Source organism: Leptodactylus fuscus, chromosome 6, assembly GCF_031893055.1.
Source record: "Leptodactylus fuscus isolate aLepFus1 chromosome 6, aLepFus1.hap2, whole genome shotgun sequence".
NCBI classification, from domain to species: Eukaryota; Metazoa; Chordata; class Amphibia; order Anura; family Leptodactylidae; genus Leptodactylus; species Leptodactylus fuscus.
This window is the reverse complement of record NC_134270.1, coordinates 112839238-112859285: the sequence shown is the minus strand read 5'-3', so window position 1 is coordinate 112859285 and position 20048 is coordinate 112839238. Positions and strand designations below refer to the sequence as shown.

Below are 20048 nucleotides of genomic sequence, written 5' to 3'. Positions count from 1 at the left end.
TGGAGGGAGCCTCTAAACAGCCCAGTTTGGGCAAATTCATGGTGGAGGGAGCCTCTAAACAGCCCAGTTTGGGCAAATTCATGGTGGAGGGAGCCTCTAACCAGCCCAGTTTGGACCAATTAATGGTGGAGGGAGCCTCTAACCAGCCCAGTTTGGACCAATTAATGGTGGAGGGAGCCTCTAACCACCCCAGTTTGGACCAATTCATGGTGGAGGGAGCCTCTAAACAGCCAAGTTTGGACCAATTCATGGTGGAGGGAGCCTCTAAAAACCCCAGTTTGGACCAATTCATGGTGGAGGGAGCCTCTAACCAGCCCAGTTTGGGCAAATTCATGGTGGAGGGAGCCTCTAACCAGCCCAGTTTGGACCAATTAATGGTGGAGGGAGCCTCTAAAAAACCCAGTTTGGACCAATTCATGGTGGAGGGAGCCTCTAAACAGCCCAGTTTGGGCAAATTCATGGTGGAGGGAGCCTCTAAACAGCCCAGTTTGGACCAATTCATGGTGGAGGGAGCCTCTAAACAGCCCAGTTTGGGCAAATTCATGGTGGAAGGAGCCTCTAACCAGCAGAGTTGTGGGAAAGCAGGGTGGAGGGAGCCTCTAACCAGCAGAGTTGGTGGAAATCAGGGTGGAGGGAGCCTCTAACCAGCAGAGTTGGGGGAAATCATGTTGGAGGGAGCCTAGTATTAGCAGAATTGTGCAACGCTTATGGTGGATGAGTATGAGGATGCGGAGGAATTGGAGAGGTTGAGTACAGACATGGAGTTTCATGTTGGGGTGCTTTACACAGGTGGGCACAAAAATGACGGCTCTACCCAGTGGTGGTTCATTTTTATCAAAGTGAGCCGGTCGGCACTCTCAGCTGACAGACGGGTGCGCTTGTCAGTGATGATGCCACCGGCTGCACTGAACACCCTCTCAGATAGGACGCTGGCGGCAGGACAGGACAGCACCTCCAAGGCATATAGGGCAAGTTCAAGCCACAGGTCCAACTTCGACACCCAATACGTGTAGGGCGCAGAGGGGTCGGAGAGGACAGGGCTGTGGTCGGAAAGGTATTCCCGCAACATGCGCCTATACTTCTCACGCCTGGTGACACTAGGACCCTCCGTGGCGGCACTTTGGCGAGGGGGTGCCATCAAGGTGTCCCAGACCTTAGACAGTGTGCCCCTCGTTTGTGTGGACCGGTGAGAACTTGGTTGCCTACTGGAGGAACTGCCCTCCCTGCCGCCAACGTCACATGCTGGAAACATCTCCATCATATTCTGCACCAATTGCCTGTGGCAAGCATTGATGCGATTGGCCCTCCCCTCTACCGGAATAAAAGACGAGATGTTGTTTTTATACCGGGGGTCAAGGATAGCAAAGATCCAGTACTGGTTGTCCTCCATGATTTTGACAATACGCTTGTCGGTTGTAAAGCACCCCAACATGAACTCAGCCATGTCTGCCACAGTGTTAGTTGGCATGACTCCTCTGGCCCCACCGGAAAGTTCAATCTCCATTTCCTCCTCATCCTCCATGTCTACCCATCCGCGCTGCAACAATGGGACGATTCGAAGTTGCCCGGAAGCCTCCTGTATCACCATCACATCATCGGACAACTCTTCTTCCTCCTCCTCCTCCTCCTCCTCCTCCATTAAACGCAGTGAAGCGGACAGATGTGTGGACCTACTCTCCAGCTGTGACGGATCGGATGCTATCCCTAACTCCTCTGTGTGATCTGAGTTATCCCTGATGTCAATCAGGGATTCTCTCAGAACACACAAGAGCGGGATTGTAAGGCTCACCATCGCATCCTCAGAGCTCACCCTCCTTGTGGACTCCTCAAAGACCCGTAGGATGTCACAAAGGTCTCTCATCCATGGCCACTCATGGATGTGAAACTGAGGCAGCTGACTTTGTGGCACCCTAGGGTTTTGTAGCTGGTATTCCATCAAAGGTCTCTGCTGCTCAACCACTCTATTCAACATCTGAAACGTTGAGTTCCAGCGTGTGGGGACGTCGCACAAAAGCCGGTGTTGTGGCACATGCAGGCGTTGCTGGAGAGATTTTAAGCTAGCAGCGGCTACTGTCGACTTGCGAAAGTGGGCGCACATGCGCCGCACTTTCACCAGTAGCTCTGGAACATTGGGGTAGCTCTTTAGGAAACGTTGCACCACTAGGTTGAAGACGTGGGCCAGGCATGGAACATGTTGGAGTCCGGCAAGCTCCAGAGCTGCTACCAGGTTCCGGCCGTTATCACAAACGACCATGCCTGGGCCCAGGTGCAGCGGCTCAAACCATATTGCCGTCTCATCGAGGAGGGCATCCCTCACCTCGGAGGCAGTGTGCTGTCTGTCCCCCAAGCTGATCAGCTTCAGCACAGCCTGCTGACGTCTACCAACGCCAGTGCTGCAACGTTTCCAACTCGTAGCTGGGGTCAATCTAACAGCGGAGGAGGAGGCGGTGGCGGAGGAGGAGGCGGTGGCGGAGGAGGAGGCGGTAGAGGAGGAGGAGGAGGGGGGTGTTCTTCTCGTGTCCCTGCCAGGAATGTTAGGCGGGGAGACGAGGTACACCGGGCCAGTTTGGGAAGCAGTCCCAGCCTCAACTACATTCACCCAGTGTGCCGTCAGTGAAATGTAGCGTCCCTGTCCGCATGCACTTGTCCACGCGTCGGTGGTCAAGTGGACCTTTGTGCAAAGCGCGGAACTAAGGGCCCGCCTGATGTTGAGTGACACGTGCTGGTGCAAGGCGGGGACGGCACACCGGGAAAAGTAGTGACGGCTAGGGACGGCATAGCGAGGTGCCGCAGTTGCCATCAGGTCCAGGAAGGCGGGAGTTTCAACAAGCCGGAACGCCAACATCTCCTGGGCCAGCAGTTTAGCGATGTTGGCGTTCAAGGCTTGCGCGTGTGGGTGGTTAGCAGTGTATTTCTGCCGCCACTCCAATGTCTGAGAGATGGTGGGTTGTTGTAAAGAAACGCCTGATGGTGCCTTTGATGGTGCAGGAGAAGGAGATAAGACAGGACCAGGGGAGGATGAGGTAGAAGTCAACAAAGTGGCGGAGGCAGATGAAGTGGTGTCCTGGCTCGTCCTCTGGAGTGCATCGCCAGCACAGTCAGCAGTGGCAGAGGCAGTGGCAGAGGCAGTGGCAGTGGCGTGAACGGCAGGCGGCCTTTGTCCTGCCGTTGCTGCCTGCCACTGATTCCAGTGCTTGGATTCCAAATGACGGCGCATTGAAGTGGTGGACAGGTTGCTCTTCTCAGAGCCCCTAATCAATTTCGAGAGGCAAATTGTGCAGACAACACTATATCTGTCCTCGGCGCATTCCTTGAAAAAACTCCACACCTTCGAGAAACGTGCCCTCGAGGTGGGAGTTTTTCGGGGCTGGGTACGAACTGGAACATCTTGGGAGATTCCGGGTGTGGCCTGGCTTCGCCTAAGCTGCTGACCTCTGCCTCTGCCTCTAGCTACCCTTTTTGGTGCTGCACCTGCCTCAACATCCACACTACTTTCCCCGCTTGACATCCCCCCTGTCCAGGTCGGGTCAGTGTCCTCATCATCCACCACTTCCTCTTCCAACTCCTGTCTCATCTCCTCCTCCCGCACAATGCGCCGGTCAACTGGATGCCCTGACGGCAACTGCGTCACATCATCGTCGATGAGGGTGGGTTGCTGGTCATCCACCACCAAATCGAACGGAGATGGAGGAGACTCTAGTGTTTGAGCATCTGGACACAGATGCTCCTCTGTTAGGTTCGTGGAATCGTGACGTGGAGAGGCAGGTTGAGGGACAATGAAAGGAGCGGAGAACAGCTCTGGGGAGCAGGGACAGTTTGGGTTATTGTTCTGTAAAGCTTCGGAATTTTGGGAGGAAGGAAGACAAGACTGTTGGGTAATAGGAGGAGAGGAGGCAGAGTCTGACTGGCTGCTGGACAATGTGCTGTAAGCGTTCTCTGACAGCCATTGCAAGACCTGTTCCTGGTTCTCGGGCCTACTAAGGTTTGTACCCTGCAGTTTAGTTAATGTGGCAAGCAACCCTGGCACTGTGGAGTGGCGCAATGCTTGCTGCCCCACAGGAGTAGGCACGGGACGCCCTGTGGCTTCACTGCTACCTTGCTCCCCAGAACCATTCCCCCGACCTCGCCCACGGCCTCGTCCACGTCCCTTTCCGGGAGCCTTGCGCATTTTGAATTCCTAGTTAGAAATTGGCACTGTATACCAGTAGTAAAAATTGTGGGTGCACGTAACCCCAATATATTCTTTGAATTCCCAGTCAGACACTGGCACTATATGGCAGTAGCAAGAAATGAGGGTATTTGTATTCCCAATATACTCTTTGAATTCCCAGTCAGACAATGGCACTGTATACCAGTAGTAAAAATTGTGGGTGCACGTAACCCCAATATATTCTTTGAATTACCAGTCAGAAACTGGCACTATATGGCAGTAGCAAGAAATGAGGGTATTTATAACCCCAATATATTCTTTGAATTCCCAGTCAGACAATGGCACTGTATACCAGTAGTAAAAATTGTGGGTGCACGTAACCCCAATATATTCTTTGAATTACCAGTCAGAAACTGGCACTATATGGCAGTAGCAAGAAATGAGGGTATTTGTATTCCCAATATACTCTTTGAATTCCCAGTCAGACAATGGCACTGTATACCAGTAGTAAAAATTGTGGGTGCACGTAACCCCAATATATTCTTTGAATTACCAGTCAGAAACTGGCACTATATGGCAGTAGCAAGAAATGAGGGTATTTATAACCCCAATATATTCTTTGAATTCCCAGTCAGACAATGGCACTGTATACCAGTAGTAAAAATTGTGGGTGCACGTAACCCCAATATATTCTTTGAATTACCAGTCAGAAACTGGCACTATATGGCAGTAGCAAGAAATGAGGGTATTTGTATTCCCAATATACTCTTTGAATTCCCAGTCAGACAATGGCACTGTATACCAGTAGTAAAAATTGTGGGTGCACGTAACCCCAATATATTCTTTGAATTACCAGTCAGAAACTGGCACTATATGGCAGTAGCAAGAAATGAGGGTATTTGTATTCCCAATATACTCTTTGAATTCCCAGTCAGACAATGGCACTGTATACCAGTAGTAAAAATTGTGGGTGCACGTAACCCCAATATATTCTTTGAATTACCAGTCAGAAACTGGCATTATATGGCAGTAGCAAGAAATGAGGGTATTTGTATTCCCAATATACTCTTTGAATTCCCAGTCAGACAATGGCACTGTATACCAGTAGTAAAAATTGTGGGTGCACGTAACCCCAATATATTCTTTGAATTACCAGTCAGAAACTGGCACTATATGGCAGTAGCAAGAAATGAGGGTATTTGTATTCCCAATATACTCTTTGAATTCCCAGTCAGACAATGGCACTGTATACCAGTAGTAAAAATTGTGGGTGCACGTAACCCCAATATATTCTTTGAATTACCAGTCAGAAACTGGCACTATATGGCAGTAGCAAGAAATGAGGGTATTTATAACCCCAATATATTCTTTGAATTCCCAGTCAGACAATGGCACTGTATACCAGTAGTAAAAATTGTGGGTGCACGTAACCCCAATATATTCTTTGAATTCCCAGTCAGAAACTGGCACTATATGGCAGTAGCAAGAAATGAGGGTATTTGTATTCCCAATATACTCTTTGAATTCCCAGTCAGACAATGGCACTGTATACCAGTAGTAAAAATTGTGGGTGCACGTAACCCCAATATATTCTTTGAATTACCAGTCAGAAACTGGCACTATATGGCAGTAGCAAGAAATGAGGGTATTTGTATTCCCAATATACTCTTTGAATTCCCAGTCAGACAATGGCACTGTATACCAGTAGTAAAAATTGTGGGTGCACGTAACCCCAATATATTCTTTGAATTCCCAGTCAGACACTGGCACTATATGGCAGTAGCAAGAAATGAGGGTATTTGTATTCCCAATATATTCTTTGAATTCCCAGTCAGACAATGGCACTGTATACCAGTAGTAAAAATTGTGGGTGCACGTAACCCCAATATATTCTTTGAATTACCAGTCAGACACTGGCACTATATGGCAGTAGCAAGAAATGAGGGTATTTGTATTCCCAATATATTCTTTGAATTCCCAGTCAGACAATGGCACTGTATACCAGTAGTAAAAATTGTGGGTGCACGTAACCCCAATATATTCTTTGAATTCCCAGTCAGACACTGGCACTATATGGCAGTAGCAAGAAATGAGGGTATTTGTATTCCCAATATATTCTTTGAATTCCCAGTCAGACAATGGCACTGTATACCAGTAGTAAAAATTGTGGGTGCACGTAACCCCAATATATTCTTTGAATTACCAGTCAGAAACTGGCACTATATGGCAGTAGCAAGAAATGAGGGTATTTATAACCCCAATATATTCTTTGAATTCCCAGTCAGACAATGGCACTGTATACCAGTAGTAAAAATTGTGGGTGCACGTAACCCCAATATATTCTTTGAATTACCAGTCAGAAACTGGCACTATATGGCAGTAGCAAGAAATGAGGGTATTTATAACCCCAATATATTCTTTGAATTCCCAGTCAGACAATGGCACTGTATACCAGTAGTAAAAATTGTGGGTGCACGTAACCCCAATATATTCTTTGAATTCCCAGTCAGAAACTGGCACTATATGGCAGTAGCAAGAAATGAGGGTATTTGTATTCCCAATATACTCTTTGAATTCCCAGTCAGACAATGGCACTGTATACCAGTAGTAAAAATTGTGGGTGCACGTAACCCCAATATATTCTTTGAATTACCAGTCAGAAACTGGCACTATATGGCAGTAGCAAGAAATGAGGGTATTTGTATTCCCAATATACTCTTTGAATTCCCAGTCAGACAATGGCACTGTATACCAGTAGTAAAAATTGTGGGTGCACGTAACCCCAATATATTCTTTGAATTCCCAGTCAGACACTGGCACTATATGGCAGTAGCAAGAAATGAGGGTATTTGTATTCCCAATATATTCTTTGAATTCCCAGTCAGACAATGGCACTGTATACCAGTAGTAAAAATTGTGGGTGCACGTAACCCCAATATATTCTTTGAATTACCAGTCAGAAACTGGCACTATATGGCAGTAGCAAGAAATGAGGGTATTTGTATTCCCAATATACTCTTTGAATTCCCAGTCAGACAATGGCACTGTATACCAGTAGTAAAAATTGTGGGTGCACGTAACCCCAATATATTCTTTGAATTACCAGTCAGAAACTGGCACTATATGGCAGTAGCAAGAAATGAGGGTATTTATAACCCCAATATATTCTTTGAATTCCCAGTCAGACAATGGCACTGTATACCAGTAGTAAAAATTGTGGGTGCACGTAACCCCAATATATTCTTTGAATTCCCAGTCAGACACTGGCATTATATGGCAGTAGCAAGAAATGAGGGTATTTGTATTCCCAATATATTCTTTGAATTCCCAGTCAGACAATGGCACTGTATACCAGTAGTAAAAATTGTGGGTGCACGTAACCCCAATATATTCTTTGAATTCCCAGTCAGACACTGGCACTATATGGCAGTAGCAAGAAATGAGGGTATTTGTATTCCCAATATATTCTTTGAATTCCCAGTCAGACAATGGCACTGTATACCAGTAGTAAAAATTGTGGGTGCACGTAACCCCAATATATTCTTTGAATTCCCAGTCAGACACTGGCACTATATGGCAGTAGCAAGAAATGAGGGTATTTGTATTCCCAATATATTCTTTGAATTCCCAGTCAGACAATGGCACTGTATACCAGTAGTAAAAATTGTGGGTGCACGTAACCCCAATATATTCTTTGAATTCCCAGTCAGAAACTGGCACTATATGGCAGTAGCAAGAAATGAGGGTATTTGTATTCCCAATATATTCTTTGAATTCCCAGTCAGACAATGGCACTGTATACCAGTAGTAAAAATTGTGGGTGTATATAGCCCCAATTCTATTGCTAGGGGACTTGCAGGGTATTTCTGGGGTGAAGGTGGGGGGGCACACCGTTGGAACGGGTATCGGGGTATATATCGGGTATACGGGAATACACTGACAGTGTATTCCATTCAGGATCCTGGGAAAGCTGGGTTGCGGCGATTGAGCCCGTCAGTGCCACGTTACACTGACAAGCTTCTCCCTGGAATTTAGCTCTTACAAGAGCTGTTGGTTGTCTTCTCCTTCCTATCCTAGCCTGTCCCTGCCTACCCAGAATCTAAGCCCTAGCTAGCTGGACGGAAACCTCCGTCCTCGGTGAATTGCAAGCTCAGAATGACGCGAACCTGGGCGGCGCTGTTCTTTTAAATTAGAGGTCACATGTTTTCGGCAGCCAATGGGTTTTGCCTACTTTTTTCAACGTCACCGGTGTCGTAGTTCCTGTCCCACCTACCCTGCGCTGTTATTGGAGCAAAAAAGGCGCCAGGGAAGGTGGGAGGGGAATCGAGTAATGGCGCACTTTACCACGCGGTGTTCGATTCGATTCGAACATGCCGAACAGCCTAATATCCGATCGAACATGAGTTCGATAGAACACTGTTCGCTCATCTCTAGTTATTATACTCTAAAGCAGACTCTAATGGAGAATTATGAAGTGCGGTGGGCTTATAGCCCAAAAATAAGGTGCTAGTGCTTTATGCGCCTTATTGTGTATTTTTCTGAATATGCTGATGATTTTTTGCACGGTGTGATATTACATTGTCATTTTGTCATCATATTTATCTCAGTTTGGTGTTTTCTAGAAAGAGGATGGGGCGATGGCTCTTCAAATGGGCGGGATCTGGATGTGCAAGGGGTGGTGTCCCTTTGGTGCTGCCCAATGTACACTGTTTGTATGCTATGGCTTGACGCCTTATAGTCATGTCGGCCTCTATTATAAGAGAGGTTTTCCCACACATTTAGGTCTTTTGTTTGGACCTCTGTCGCTAGAAGTCCGGTTTTCTGTCCATGCGGTGTAATTCCAGAGTAAGCATGCTCCAAAAGGTGGTAACACCACATGTCTGACTTAGTAAATGTTGGTGAGAATGTTCCTCTGTGAGAATAGGGTAGATAGTAGAATGGAGTGGTTTAAATCAAAAAAACAATAGTGGAAAGTCTGAACCCACTCATAAAGGCATCATTAAAACTCGAAACTTTATTAATCAACAAAGTAAAATAAACACAACAAATCCTCCTGAGATAACTTATGGGGTTCTACGTTTTGTTAGTTCCACTGATACCGATATTGTACCACAAACAATACCGTTAAGTTACAATCCCAGTCACGTGAGTTTTTGTGGGATACGAGCTTAGTGGATCAGGATTCAGTGTGAACTATTTTTATTATCACCTTGTGCACAATTTTAGGAGGGTTTGTTGTGTTTATTTTACTTTGTTGATTAATAAAGTTTAGCGTTTTAATTATACCCTTTGTGAGTAGGTTCAGACTTTCCATAATTGTTTTTTTTGTATATATTTATGTAGAGGGTACTAGGTCTATTTTGAGTTTATTATTTTGTGAGTGGTTTAAATCAGGTGTGTTGTGGATCCAGTAGGTAGCGCTGTTTCTTGTGACTGTTAGTATGAGGCTCCACCTGCTGTATCCAAGTTAGACCAGGCGGGTTAGTGTTGAATATAGAAGAGGCATAGACAGTATCTACTTTAAAAATGCAAACCCAAAAATGCTAAAGTTCCAGGTGTTGATAGCTGTGACAGGTGGAGTACTGCTAACAGTTCCGGAGCCGAGGCTTTGCCACCTGCTGGATCTACGGACACACGTGAAATTCTTAGCTGCAATATCACTACGTCAGTGGCAAAGTTCGCCCTGTGGCGAACTTTTGACAAGGCCCCCCCCCCTCCCCCCGACCGACACTGAAGACCTCGACCAACCCCCTCCTACGCATTCCTGTGCGCTCTATTATCCCCCATAGTGGCCCCTGCACACAGTATTATCCCCCATAGTGGCCCCTGCACACAGTATTATCCCCCATAGTGGCCCCTGCACAGTATTGTGACCCTTAGTGGCCCCTGCACACAGTATTATCCCCCATAGTGGCCCCTGCACACAGTATTATGCCCCATAGTGGCCCCTCCACACAGTATTATCCCCCATAGTGGCTCCTGCACACAGTATTATGTCCCACTGTGGACACCCATAAACAATTATTATACTCTGGGGTCTTTTCAGACCCCAGAGTATAATAATTGGAGACCCAGGGGGAGAAACACATAAAAAAAAAACCTCTGTTACTCACCTATCTCCCGTCTCCTACGCTGTCGGCCTCCGAAGTAGTTGATCTTCAATTACGTCAGACGTCACAAGACCCGGGACGCAGGCTGGGGTCACGAGACATCAGACGACTAGGCCGAAGTCTGCACGGAACGTGGAGAGGTAAGTAACAGTGTTTTTTATGTTTCTTACCTCTCCCGGTCCGCCAATCATTATACTCGGGGATCCGATAAGACCCCCGAGTATAATGATAGCAGCGGTAGCGGCTGTCACCGGGCCCCTAATGTCCCGGGCCCTGTGGCAGCTGCCTCTAGTAGTTACGCCACTGCACTACGCTCTAAGCAGAAAGTTCTACTGCCCTGGCCTTCCGTGGGGTAAAGTAATGGAAAGTAAGTCAAGCCACAACTGTCTGACATAGAGGGAATGGGCCCAGGGCACTCAAAACCATACAACCTGACACATGCAATGAATAGACATCCCCATATGCAGACCATGTTTCCTTTTCAGTTCCACCATACACACACACCACATTCTTTAAGAAACTCTCATTCCAGTGTAATTTTAGGTGATAGTATCAAAGTTTCAGGCATGTGTTACTAGAAAGTGACAAGCTGATGTAGTCATAATGGTATTGTGTACAAAGAGCAAGCGTGTTCTCACTGAGTTTGAAGTATAACTTAGGAAGGATAATTTACCTTTAACAAGCAGTTTGGCATAAACTCTCATTGTTTGCTCTTGTGAAAAATATGGAGTCATTTAGCAGGTGATAACAATAACACAAGGTCTCACTCTCACCATACAGGTTCCTGCACTGACAATGGACACAGCATTGTCACTACGGCTTTATGATGGTAGACACCCACATGCACATGTTGTGAGATGCTAATATGTACAGGAAAATATAGTGGGGGATTACGTAAGGCCCCACAGGACGACCTGCAGCTATAAAGCGCTGCAGGAAAAAATGCAGCAGGAACGCATCGCGGTTCTTCCCACATCACTTTAAACAGAAAGTTCGCAGAGTTTTCGTCCACAGACTTCCTGATACAATTATATCTACGGGGATGCGGAGGGTGTTTCTATAGTTATAATTGACATGCTGCGATTTCCAAAAATGCGCTGGTTTTGGAAATCGCAGCATGTCCCTGCTGCGATTTTTACTGCAAAAGTGGGCTTGGGATTCACAAGAATCCCACCCACTTTGCAGTTACTGTAAAACGCCGCGATTTTTCCCATGGCGTTTACGCTGTGCCAAATCGCGGTGCTTCCTTCCCATTCTGGCTAATCCCACCCACACATTGCAGAAAAATGTGTTGAGCATCACCAATATACTCAGTGACGCAACAGTAAGGTGCAGGGTGGGAAGGGGTAAATTATTAATTTCCTGATGTACTCAAAATTTAGTTTGGTACCATAACCGTGTAACTGAATACCCTAGTCTAGGCATAGTGACTTGCTGTCGCTCCTAATCTTCTGGGAGCCAAGCAGCTAACGTGAGTGATGAAAATCTGTGTATATAATATATAAACTACAGATAAATTGCTACCCCCAGATATTCCCCTACGCAGAGCAGTATTCCAACTATGTGCTTGCAAAATAACTTCAAGATCCAAACACTGCAATTTTGTGCTCTCAGCAGCATCTGAGGAATCTGGCGTCTCTACAATATCAACAACAACGTCTAATTACTAATTACTACAATAACACTGGACGCGCAAACACAAATAAAAGGAAATAGTATGACATTACCTGCCAACAATATATCTATGAAAAATTCTTACTTTGTATTTAGGAGGATAATATACCACATCCTGGTGCCGAACAATGATGAGGCAAAAGACTGAAGCCTATCAATGAGACACATCTGATGACATCACTAAACCACTTTCACAAATAAATAATAACTCCAGTAACTCCCTTACTATGTCCGCCATACTCCCCATTCCCCCTCCAAAACACACTATTTTCACTTGCCTAGTATCCCTGCGGAGATCTGGCGGCAAGCACACGGACCCCATTATAGTCTATGGGGTCTGTGTGCTTCCACTGGCACACCGCTTGCAGTTGCATTCGGTATTCCGTTCGGGGGGTCCTCATGCAGACTTCCCTGGATAGAATCCAAACGCAGATGTGAACGAGGCCTTAATTACTGGCTGTAATGGTTTGTAAATCTCGAACTGAAGTCTGAAAAGAACTGTGCAAAAACAATGTTCATTGAGTGTAAAATTAAAAGTAGGGTTAGGCAATTTGACCCAAATCAAAATCAGAATTAACTGAATAGTTTAATGCGATGACAATTAATGAATGAATATTTTAGGACACTCCCCGTTTTACATACCACATTCCTTCTATGTATATTTCATGCCACGCCACTGAATTTTGGTTTCAGCAATCCTGATTGAATAGTGTACAGATAGTGACTTATCCATTGGAAATTGGCAGTGTTAGTATGGAACGGAGGCAAAATAATTGGAATAACCACGTCAGCAATTATGATTAATTGATTTGACTTTTGATATTGGATTAATTGCCCAGCCCTAATTAAAAGGCATATTAATATGGAGTAGTTACTGTGTGTGCTGCCTGTGCCTCCACCGCCCCATTCATTAGGGTGCATTGTACGCAAAATGGACAGGATAGGACTGTCCTGAGTTTTGCTCATGACTCCACACACCGGACCGTGAAAATACATGGTCATGTGTACAGGCCATAGAAATGAAAGGGTCAGAGTGCTAACTGTGAAAAACTGACTGTGTACACGTTAGTGTGCATGAGGCCTAAAGCTTAGGATAGAGCTTGAGACATCAATAAACCATTTTTTGAAAACGAGTAAAATGAAGTCCCCAACACCTAACCCTGGGCTTTCCAAGCAAAGTAAAAAAAAACAGGACATGCAATATCCAGGGCTAAGTCCCAACCCTCATCATCTTCCCCTTCTCGGTAAACTACTGAATAGTTTGCTGTGGAGACCACTTGCATATATCCCATGTCCTATAGAACACTAGTATTTCCTCTTATGTGGATTTAAGTGCCAGTTGCTACTCCACCTTTCTATAGCGTCTTAAAAGAGTAGGGACCCAAGTCCAAACCAGGGCTGGGCAGTTAAAGAAGGAATATAGCAAATAAATGGAGAGGTGTCCTAAAACAGTCATTCATTAATCGTAATCAATGCTGACAGACTCCCTTTAAGTGTCTTCAGAACCACTTCAGTTTAGACAGGAATATGTTTTTTGGCAGTGTTTGCCTGGCACAAGCCTGAATTTGTCAGAATTGTTTCTGAAAACTGAAATGGAAGAATCTAAAATGATCTCAGTGTTGTTCTTTCACTTTCAATCATTGCAAGATTTTCCAATTTCAGTTGAGCAGATATCCAGAAGTATTGCTAAAAAGTATGTAACTGTGTTATGTAAATTCTTGAACAGATATCCTGTTGGATGTTCCAGAAATGTTATACGCCATTGTATATCTTACGTACTGAATCATACCCTTTTGGGACTTCATAGAAACATCTCCTCTCCTACATGTGTACAGAAGCAACAATAATACTAATTGTCAAACCAAATATTACATATATAGGATGTATTCACTACAAAGTAACAGTAAGCCCTTCTCAGCCAAACCCCTCTGTAGTGCACTACATAGACAGAACTGATACAGTATGTTGGGGCACCCCCTTTGTCATGCAAGGCCTCTTTATTCCTTGCACTACACACTCCAAGGACATGCTAATAGGGAATGTAGATTATGAGACCTATACAGGACAGTGACTGACAATGTCTGTAAAGCGCTGCGGAATATGATGGCGCTATACAAGGAAGGGCTCGTTCACATCTGTGCCTGGTCTCCATTCTGCAGGTTTCCGTTTCCTGCACAAAACAGAGGCAGCAGATGGAAACCTGCAGGACTCTTTCATACCCCTTCATTTGAATGGGTATGAAAGATGTCCGGTCGTGAGCGCCGGTGAGCGTTTTATGCTCTCCACTGCGAAACAGTTTTTTAAAAATCGGACACAGAGTCGGACATGCAGTACTCTACAGTAGTGTGTCCGGTTTTAAAAACCGGTTTCGCGGTGGAGAGCATAAAACGCTTGTCCATAGCTTAGTCTCAGTCTCTTCAATGGAGCTATGCTGCAAAACCAGACACAACCCATGGATAATTGGATATCATGTTTTCCTGGACAGCCCCTTCTAGGGCTCCTTCACAGAAACTATTTTTTTAAAAAATACCTGAAAAAACACCATGAGCGTTCAGTAATTTCATGGCAGTTCTTGGAACATTTCAAAAAGTGTTTCTTTTCTGGCATTTTTGCAGTCCTATAAAAGCCTATGTGGAAGAATGCTTATAGTGTGCTTTTGATAAAGATGCCATAAACGCTGAAATATAAAAAGTCTGTTCACAAAAACTTTTTAAAATTTGCTACAGACTATAATAGACATATGATCTGGCCACAGTTTCAATGCCCCCCCACACCACACCACACCACACCACACCACACCCACACACTATTCTAAAAACACCGTCTCTGATTCAGCTTAGGGTAAGGCTACAAACAGCATAAATGATGCTGAAGTCTGGTTGGCATCACTCTCCAAAATAGGATAATTTGTGCCTGCAACTCACCTACAGATTTCTCTGAAGTCATCAGGGCAACACGGTGGCTCAGTGGTTAGCACTGTAGCCTTGCATCATCGGAGTCCTGGGTTCAAATCCTACCAGGAGCATCATCTGCAAGGAGTTTGTATGTTCTCCCCATGTTTGCATGCATTTCCTCCCATACTATAAAGACATACTGATAGGAAGAAAAGTACATTGTGAGCCCTATATGGGGCTCACAACCTACATTATAAAAGGGATTTCTCTGCAGTCCACTCATGTGGGTTTAAAGCCCCCCAGTATAAGTCCCTATGTGCTACTCTGCATGTGAATGGGATTTAACATCCTATACAAGTAGGCTGCAACTGTAAATTGCCACCAGACAATTCTTATTGGCTTAACCGTCGGTGATTTCACCCACTGTCCCCGACCTTAGGCTGCATTATTTGTAGCATTTTGTGAATTCTACAAAAGGGGTTACATGGGGGTCTCTCCATGATCATCACCCACTGACATCCCTCATTGTTCCTTGTATGTATAAAATGAATACATTCCAAAGCACTGTACATAAACTGTATTCTCCATCAACATAACTTGTCTATCCTGCACTACTAAGGTCAATTTCATAGGAAGCCAATAAATCTATCAGAATATATGGAGAGGAAACCGAGCACAAAGAGGTCATACAAACTCAGTGCAGATGTTGCTGTAATTGGATGCAAATCCAGTGTGGATCACTAAGCCTCCAAGTTACATTTGATTTCAATGGACGTGGCTGATCTTCGAAAGCAGAGTGTGGGGTCAAAATCAGGACCCCCGTGCTCATTAGTTTAGTATGACTATGCACGGTGAATGAAAAGGAGTGTGTAATAAACCCTTCCAGATAATGCAGTAGTTGTGAACACAGTCCTACACAAATCTCACGATGTGAGACCACAAGGTACCAATGACCGACTCAGGTCAGCAACAAAATGGTTAACCACTTTTGCTTTAAGTTTCTATAACTTTTAAAGCCTACAATTTAAGGGGAAGGCACTCTATTAATACAATAATCTAATAATTCATAAGTAATATTATTTCCAGCACTAATGTTTCATCTGCTATGCGGCCAGCATAAGCCATATTGGCTCTCATGAAGGTAACTGAAGGCAGTAATATGGTCCGTGTACTCTTGTCAGGGATAATGCTCCTTTCATTCATGCCTCTGTATCACATTGCACTGATAGTGGCTTTGTATTATGCACAAGCATTAGGGTCTCCTGCTGCAGTCCTATGTAGGCATTAAAACACAGAGCAGATACAGCTTAACAATGCATTTACCTTGGGTTTATTCAAGTAGTAAGCCTTGCCTTCCATTCTGCTAGTAGAGTTTCCCCTTTGTGTTGCCTGACAGATAACGCTGTCAGGTTTCTCCAGTCCTCCCTCCCCTGTACTGGCCCAGCCCATTGTAGGCATTGCTAGACCTGCCAGCCCCCAGTGCTGGGCCTATGGAGCATGGACTCTATATAACACAGCCCATCCTGGGCAGAGATAAAGAGCTCAGTGCAATAACCTGCATGGATCAATGTGTGAGCTGCACAGTATTTATAGAGGGTAATTATAGTCTTACTGGTCTGAGCTGATCATTAATAACCTGCTGCAGCATCAGATAGTGATTACGTTACATAGCACTACACAGCACAGGCACAAGAATGTGTCCCCAACCTGTCACTGACCCCCTGAACTGCTGGACTGCAGCATAGGCTGCAGACGTAGGCAATTTGTTATAGGAACCTGTAGTTCGAGAACAGCTGGAGAGTGAGTGTGCGAGAGCTTACAAAAATAAGAAAATGCATGTGATATAAAGTACTGATGAATTGAAGTATATGACATATACTGTATATATGTGATATGAAGTATTGGTAAATTGATGTGTGTGTGTGTATATATATATATATATATATATATACATACACACAGTGGCATAAGAAGGAATGGTGGGGTCTCAACATTTGACATGGGGCCCCCTCAGCGCATTAACACCCCCCCGCCCCCTCCCCACACACATCGCATTCCTGACACACTATTATGCCCCATTGTGGCCCCTGCACACACTTTTATGCCCCATTGTGGCCCCTGCACACACTTTTATGCCCCATTGTGGCCCCTGCACATACTAATATGCCCTATTGTGGCCCCTGCACATATTATCATGCACCATTGTGAACCACCCATGAACTATTATTATACTCTGGGGTCTTTTCAGACACCAGAGTATAATGATTAGAGACCCAGGGGAGGATACAAACATAAATAACACGGTTACTTACCTTTCCCTGGCTTTGGCACACTCCTCATTGATTTTGGCCATCTTCACTGTTGCACCAGGCCAGCCGTAACACATAAGGACGCTGGCCTGGCCTGCTTGACGTCTGTGATGTCACCAAACAGGCCGAAAACCTGCCAGAGTGCAGGAGAGGTAAGAGTGTTTTTAATGTTCCCTCACCTCCCCTGGCCCTCCGGTCATTATACTCTGGGCCTGAAAAGACTCCAGAGTATAATGATAGCATGGTTTGTGGGGTTTGCGGGCCCACTGCCTCAGTTACCGATCCCCGATTCTACTCATAGCCTCATCCACATAAAAGAAAGCGGAGGCAGCTGTGAGCAGGAGCGAGAATCTGTAAGTAAATAGGACCTCTTACCTGCTGGGGTTAAACTAGCAGGTGTCGGCCTATTAAAAAAATAAAATAAATAAAAATTCTGAGCCCCCTAATGTTTCAGATATATAGTATATGATATGAAGTATTGGTAAATTGATGACATAAGTTAAATACGTAGATGGTGAGAAATGTATATAGATAGAGAGAGATTGATCTAGACAGATATAAGACAGACAGATCTATATCACATTTTAAATAACGTGCACGGATGTGAATATTTTAGGGGGGAGGGTCTGTGGGTGTTCTGTATACTTATTTTATCTCTTTTGCAAAATAGGAGAAGAGAGCTTACAGAACGTGCTCCATATTGGAAACCTTCTATTATATCATTATATCACAATGTAAAAGAATGTAATGATATAATAGAAGTCCTGTTGTCTCTCTTTATGAACTCAGCAGTAACTCAGAGGTCTTTGTCCTGGGCATACACTCACACAAAACACACTATGCCCCAAATAAATTGTCTACATCACGTGACTGTTGTGCCCGATGACAGCACACAGGAAACATCTGGCACTTTACTTTGTGGAGGCCCAGATTGTGCTGACTGTGGTCTAGTTCCACTCATTGACAAGACACCCTATATGAACCCACTGCTATTGACACAAAATGAGGGAATATAACCTTACAACTTCTATGTAATGATAACATTAAAGGGGTTGGCCACTTTCAAACCAATATTGACAAACAAATGTACAATAAAAAGATACACAATTTTCCAATATACTTTCTGTATCAATTCCTCTTGGTTCTCTAGATCTCTGCTTGCTGTCATTCATTCTGTTACTTCTAGTGGATAAAACTCTGACATTGGTCATGTGATTTACGGTCCATAGTCATGTGATGAGCACACAGGTGCACAGCTGATTACCAGGCAGATGTCTGATTACTGGGCTGTGACTATAATGAGCGGCACCTGTGTGTACATCACATGACCATGGTCAGAGTTTTAGAGTCTAGAAGTAACAGAATGAATGACAGCAAGCAGAGATCTAGAAATATGTAAGTAAAGTATATTGGATAATTGTATATCTTTCTATTGTACACTTGTTTGTCAATATTGGTCTGAAAGTGGCCATCCCGATTAAATACTTATGATGAGTTAGAAAAAGACACAATGTAATAAATATCCTGCAGTACATCAATGCGGCCTGTAGATGGCTCCACTGCTAAAGCCAAGGTCAACTATTGTGGCTTTTTGGTAACTACTGCAACAGGTGCTGGTTGTTACTTAACTAGAAAATGCTATTTGTTACCCCTCCAAGCCAGAAACCCCTTTTAGCATACTTGTGATGTCTATTTTAATCATGATCTGTATGCGAACCCATTGATTTTAAAAGGGGCTTAACTGAGTCCCAACAGCAGTTTTTATACTGATAACCTATCCACAGGCTAGGCCATCAGTATGTGATTGGTGGGGGGGTGATACCAGAACGTCACAGCGTTCGGATGAAATGGCTAACTTGGGGTTGTGTATGAGGTCGGAAGTACCTCTGATTCTATTCAAATAAGGCTAGGTTCACACCTGCGCCTGCATTCCATTCGGGAAGGACTTTTCTCTCTGGATTTTTTGGGCGGAAACCCGGTAGACCCCATTATAGTCTATGGGTAACTGCTTTATAAGTGCTGTTAGGCTGGGTTCACGTGGGGTTTTATGGGCCAGATTTTGACGCGGAATCCTGGCACCTAAAGTTAGCTGGAAAAGTGTAGAGAGGCAGACACACACACAGAGCCCGGCGGATCCTATTGAGTATAATGTGGTCCGTCAGGTGTCCGCCCTTTTAAAATTGAAGCTGGTGGAGGAAAATGTCCTCCGTGCTGAACTTTTTCTTCTGCTGATTTTTGGCAGATTCTGCACTGGAGTCTCCAACGCCCTTGGCTACAGTCTCACGTACCCTGCATTTGGACGTGAAAATGTACTTTTTTAACAGCCAATTATATTCCTAAAATAGGTCTATTGAGGGATCCATGAAACCAGGCTGAGACATAGAATGTTCTATTTTTCTCAGATAGTAGACATGTATTTAATATGTCATAATTTGGTGCCTTTTAGACCTTGAAATGTCTATATTCAGATATTGTTTGTATTTTTTTTTTTTTTTACTAATATTTTACTAAAAAGCCTATTCAAGCATATAGATATGCTGATTCTTACACAGTAAACTTTTAACTTTGTTCCTCTTTGACAGTCCAAAAAGTTGGGAAGTATGTAAAGAGAGGTAAACAGAAAAACAGATAGGAAATTCTATGGGTATGTTTAGGGTGGAGGGCTACAGTTTTCATATCATAGTCTTACAATAGCAGGTCAGATAACAAGATATAGGGATAACTTAGCCATATTGCTTTCTCAAGCAATGTCTACATTTTGTAGAGAAAGGGATGAAGATGTCAAATATTTGGGGAATGTAAATACACTGGACAACTCATGAACTAATATTGGTTTCATCATAGCAGCATGCTATAAATTCTCTTCAATGAGTAACTTTCTAGATAACAACTTAGCAGCTGCAGCAAAAGT

At 44.5% G+C, this 20048-nt stretch overlaps 1 protein-coding gene across 1 annotated transcript in view; it reads right to left on the bottom strand.

Annotated features, from left to right (window-relative positions):
• The window catches only part of ADA (adenosine deaminase), a 63880-nt gene extending 47603 nt beyond the window's left edge, over positions 1-16277 (bottom strand). Inside the window, exon 1 of the mRNA XM_075277068.1 lies at positions 16152-16277. Coding sequence (XP_075133169.1) covers positions 16152-16277 — 126 coding nt within the window. The remainder of the gene's footprint in view (positions 1-16151) is intronic.
• Between the last annotated feature and the right edge of the window lie 3771 nt (positions 16278-20048).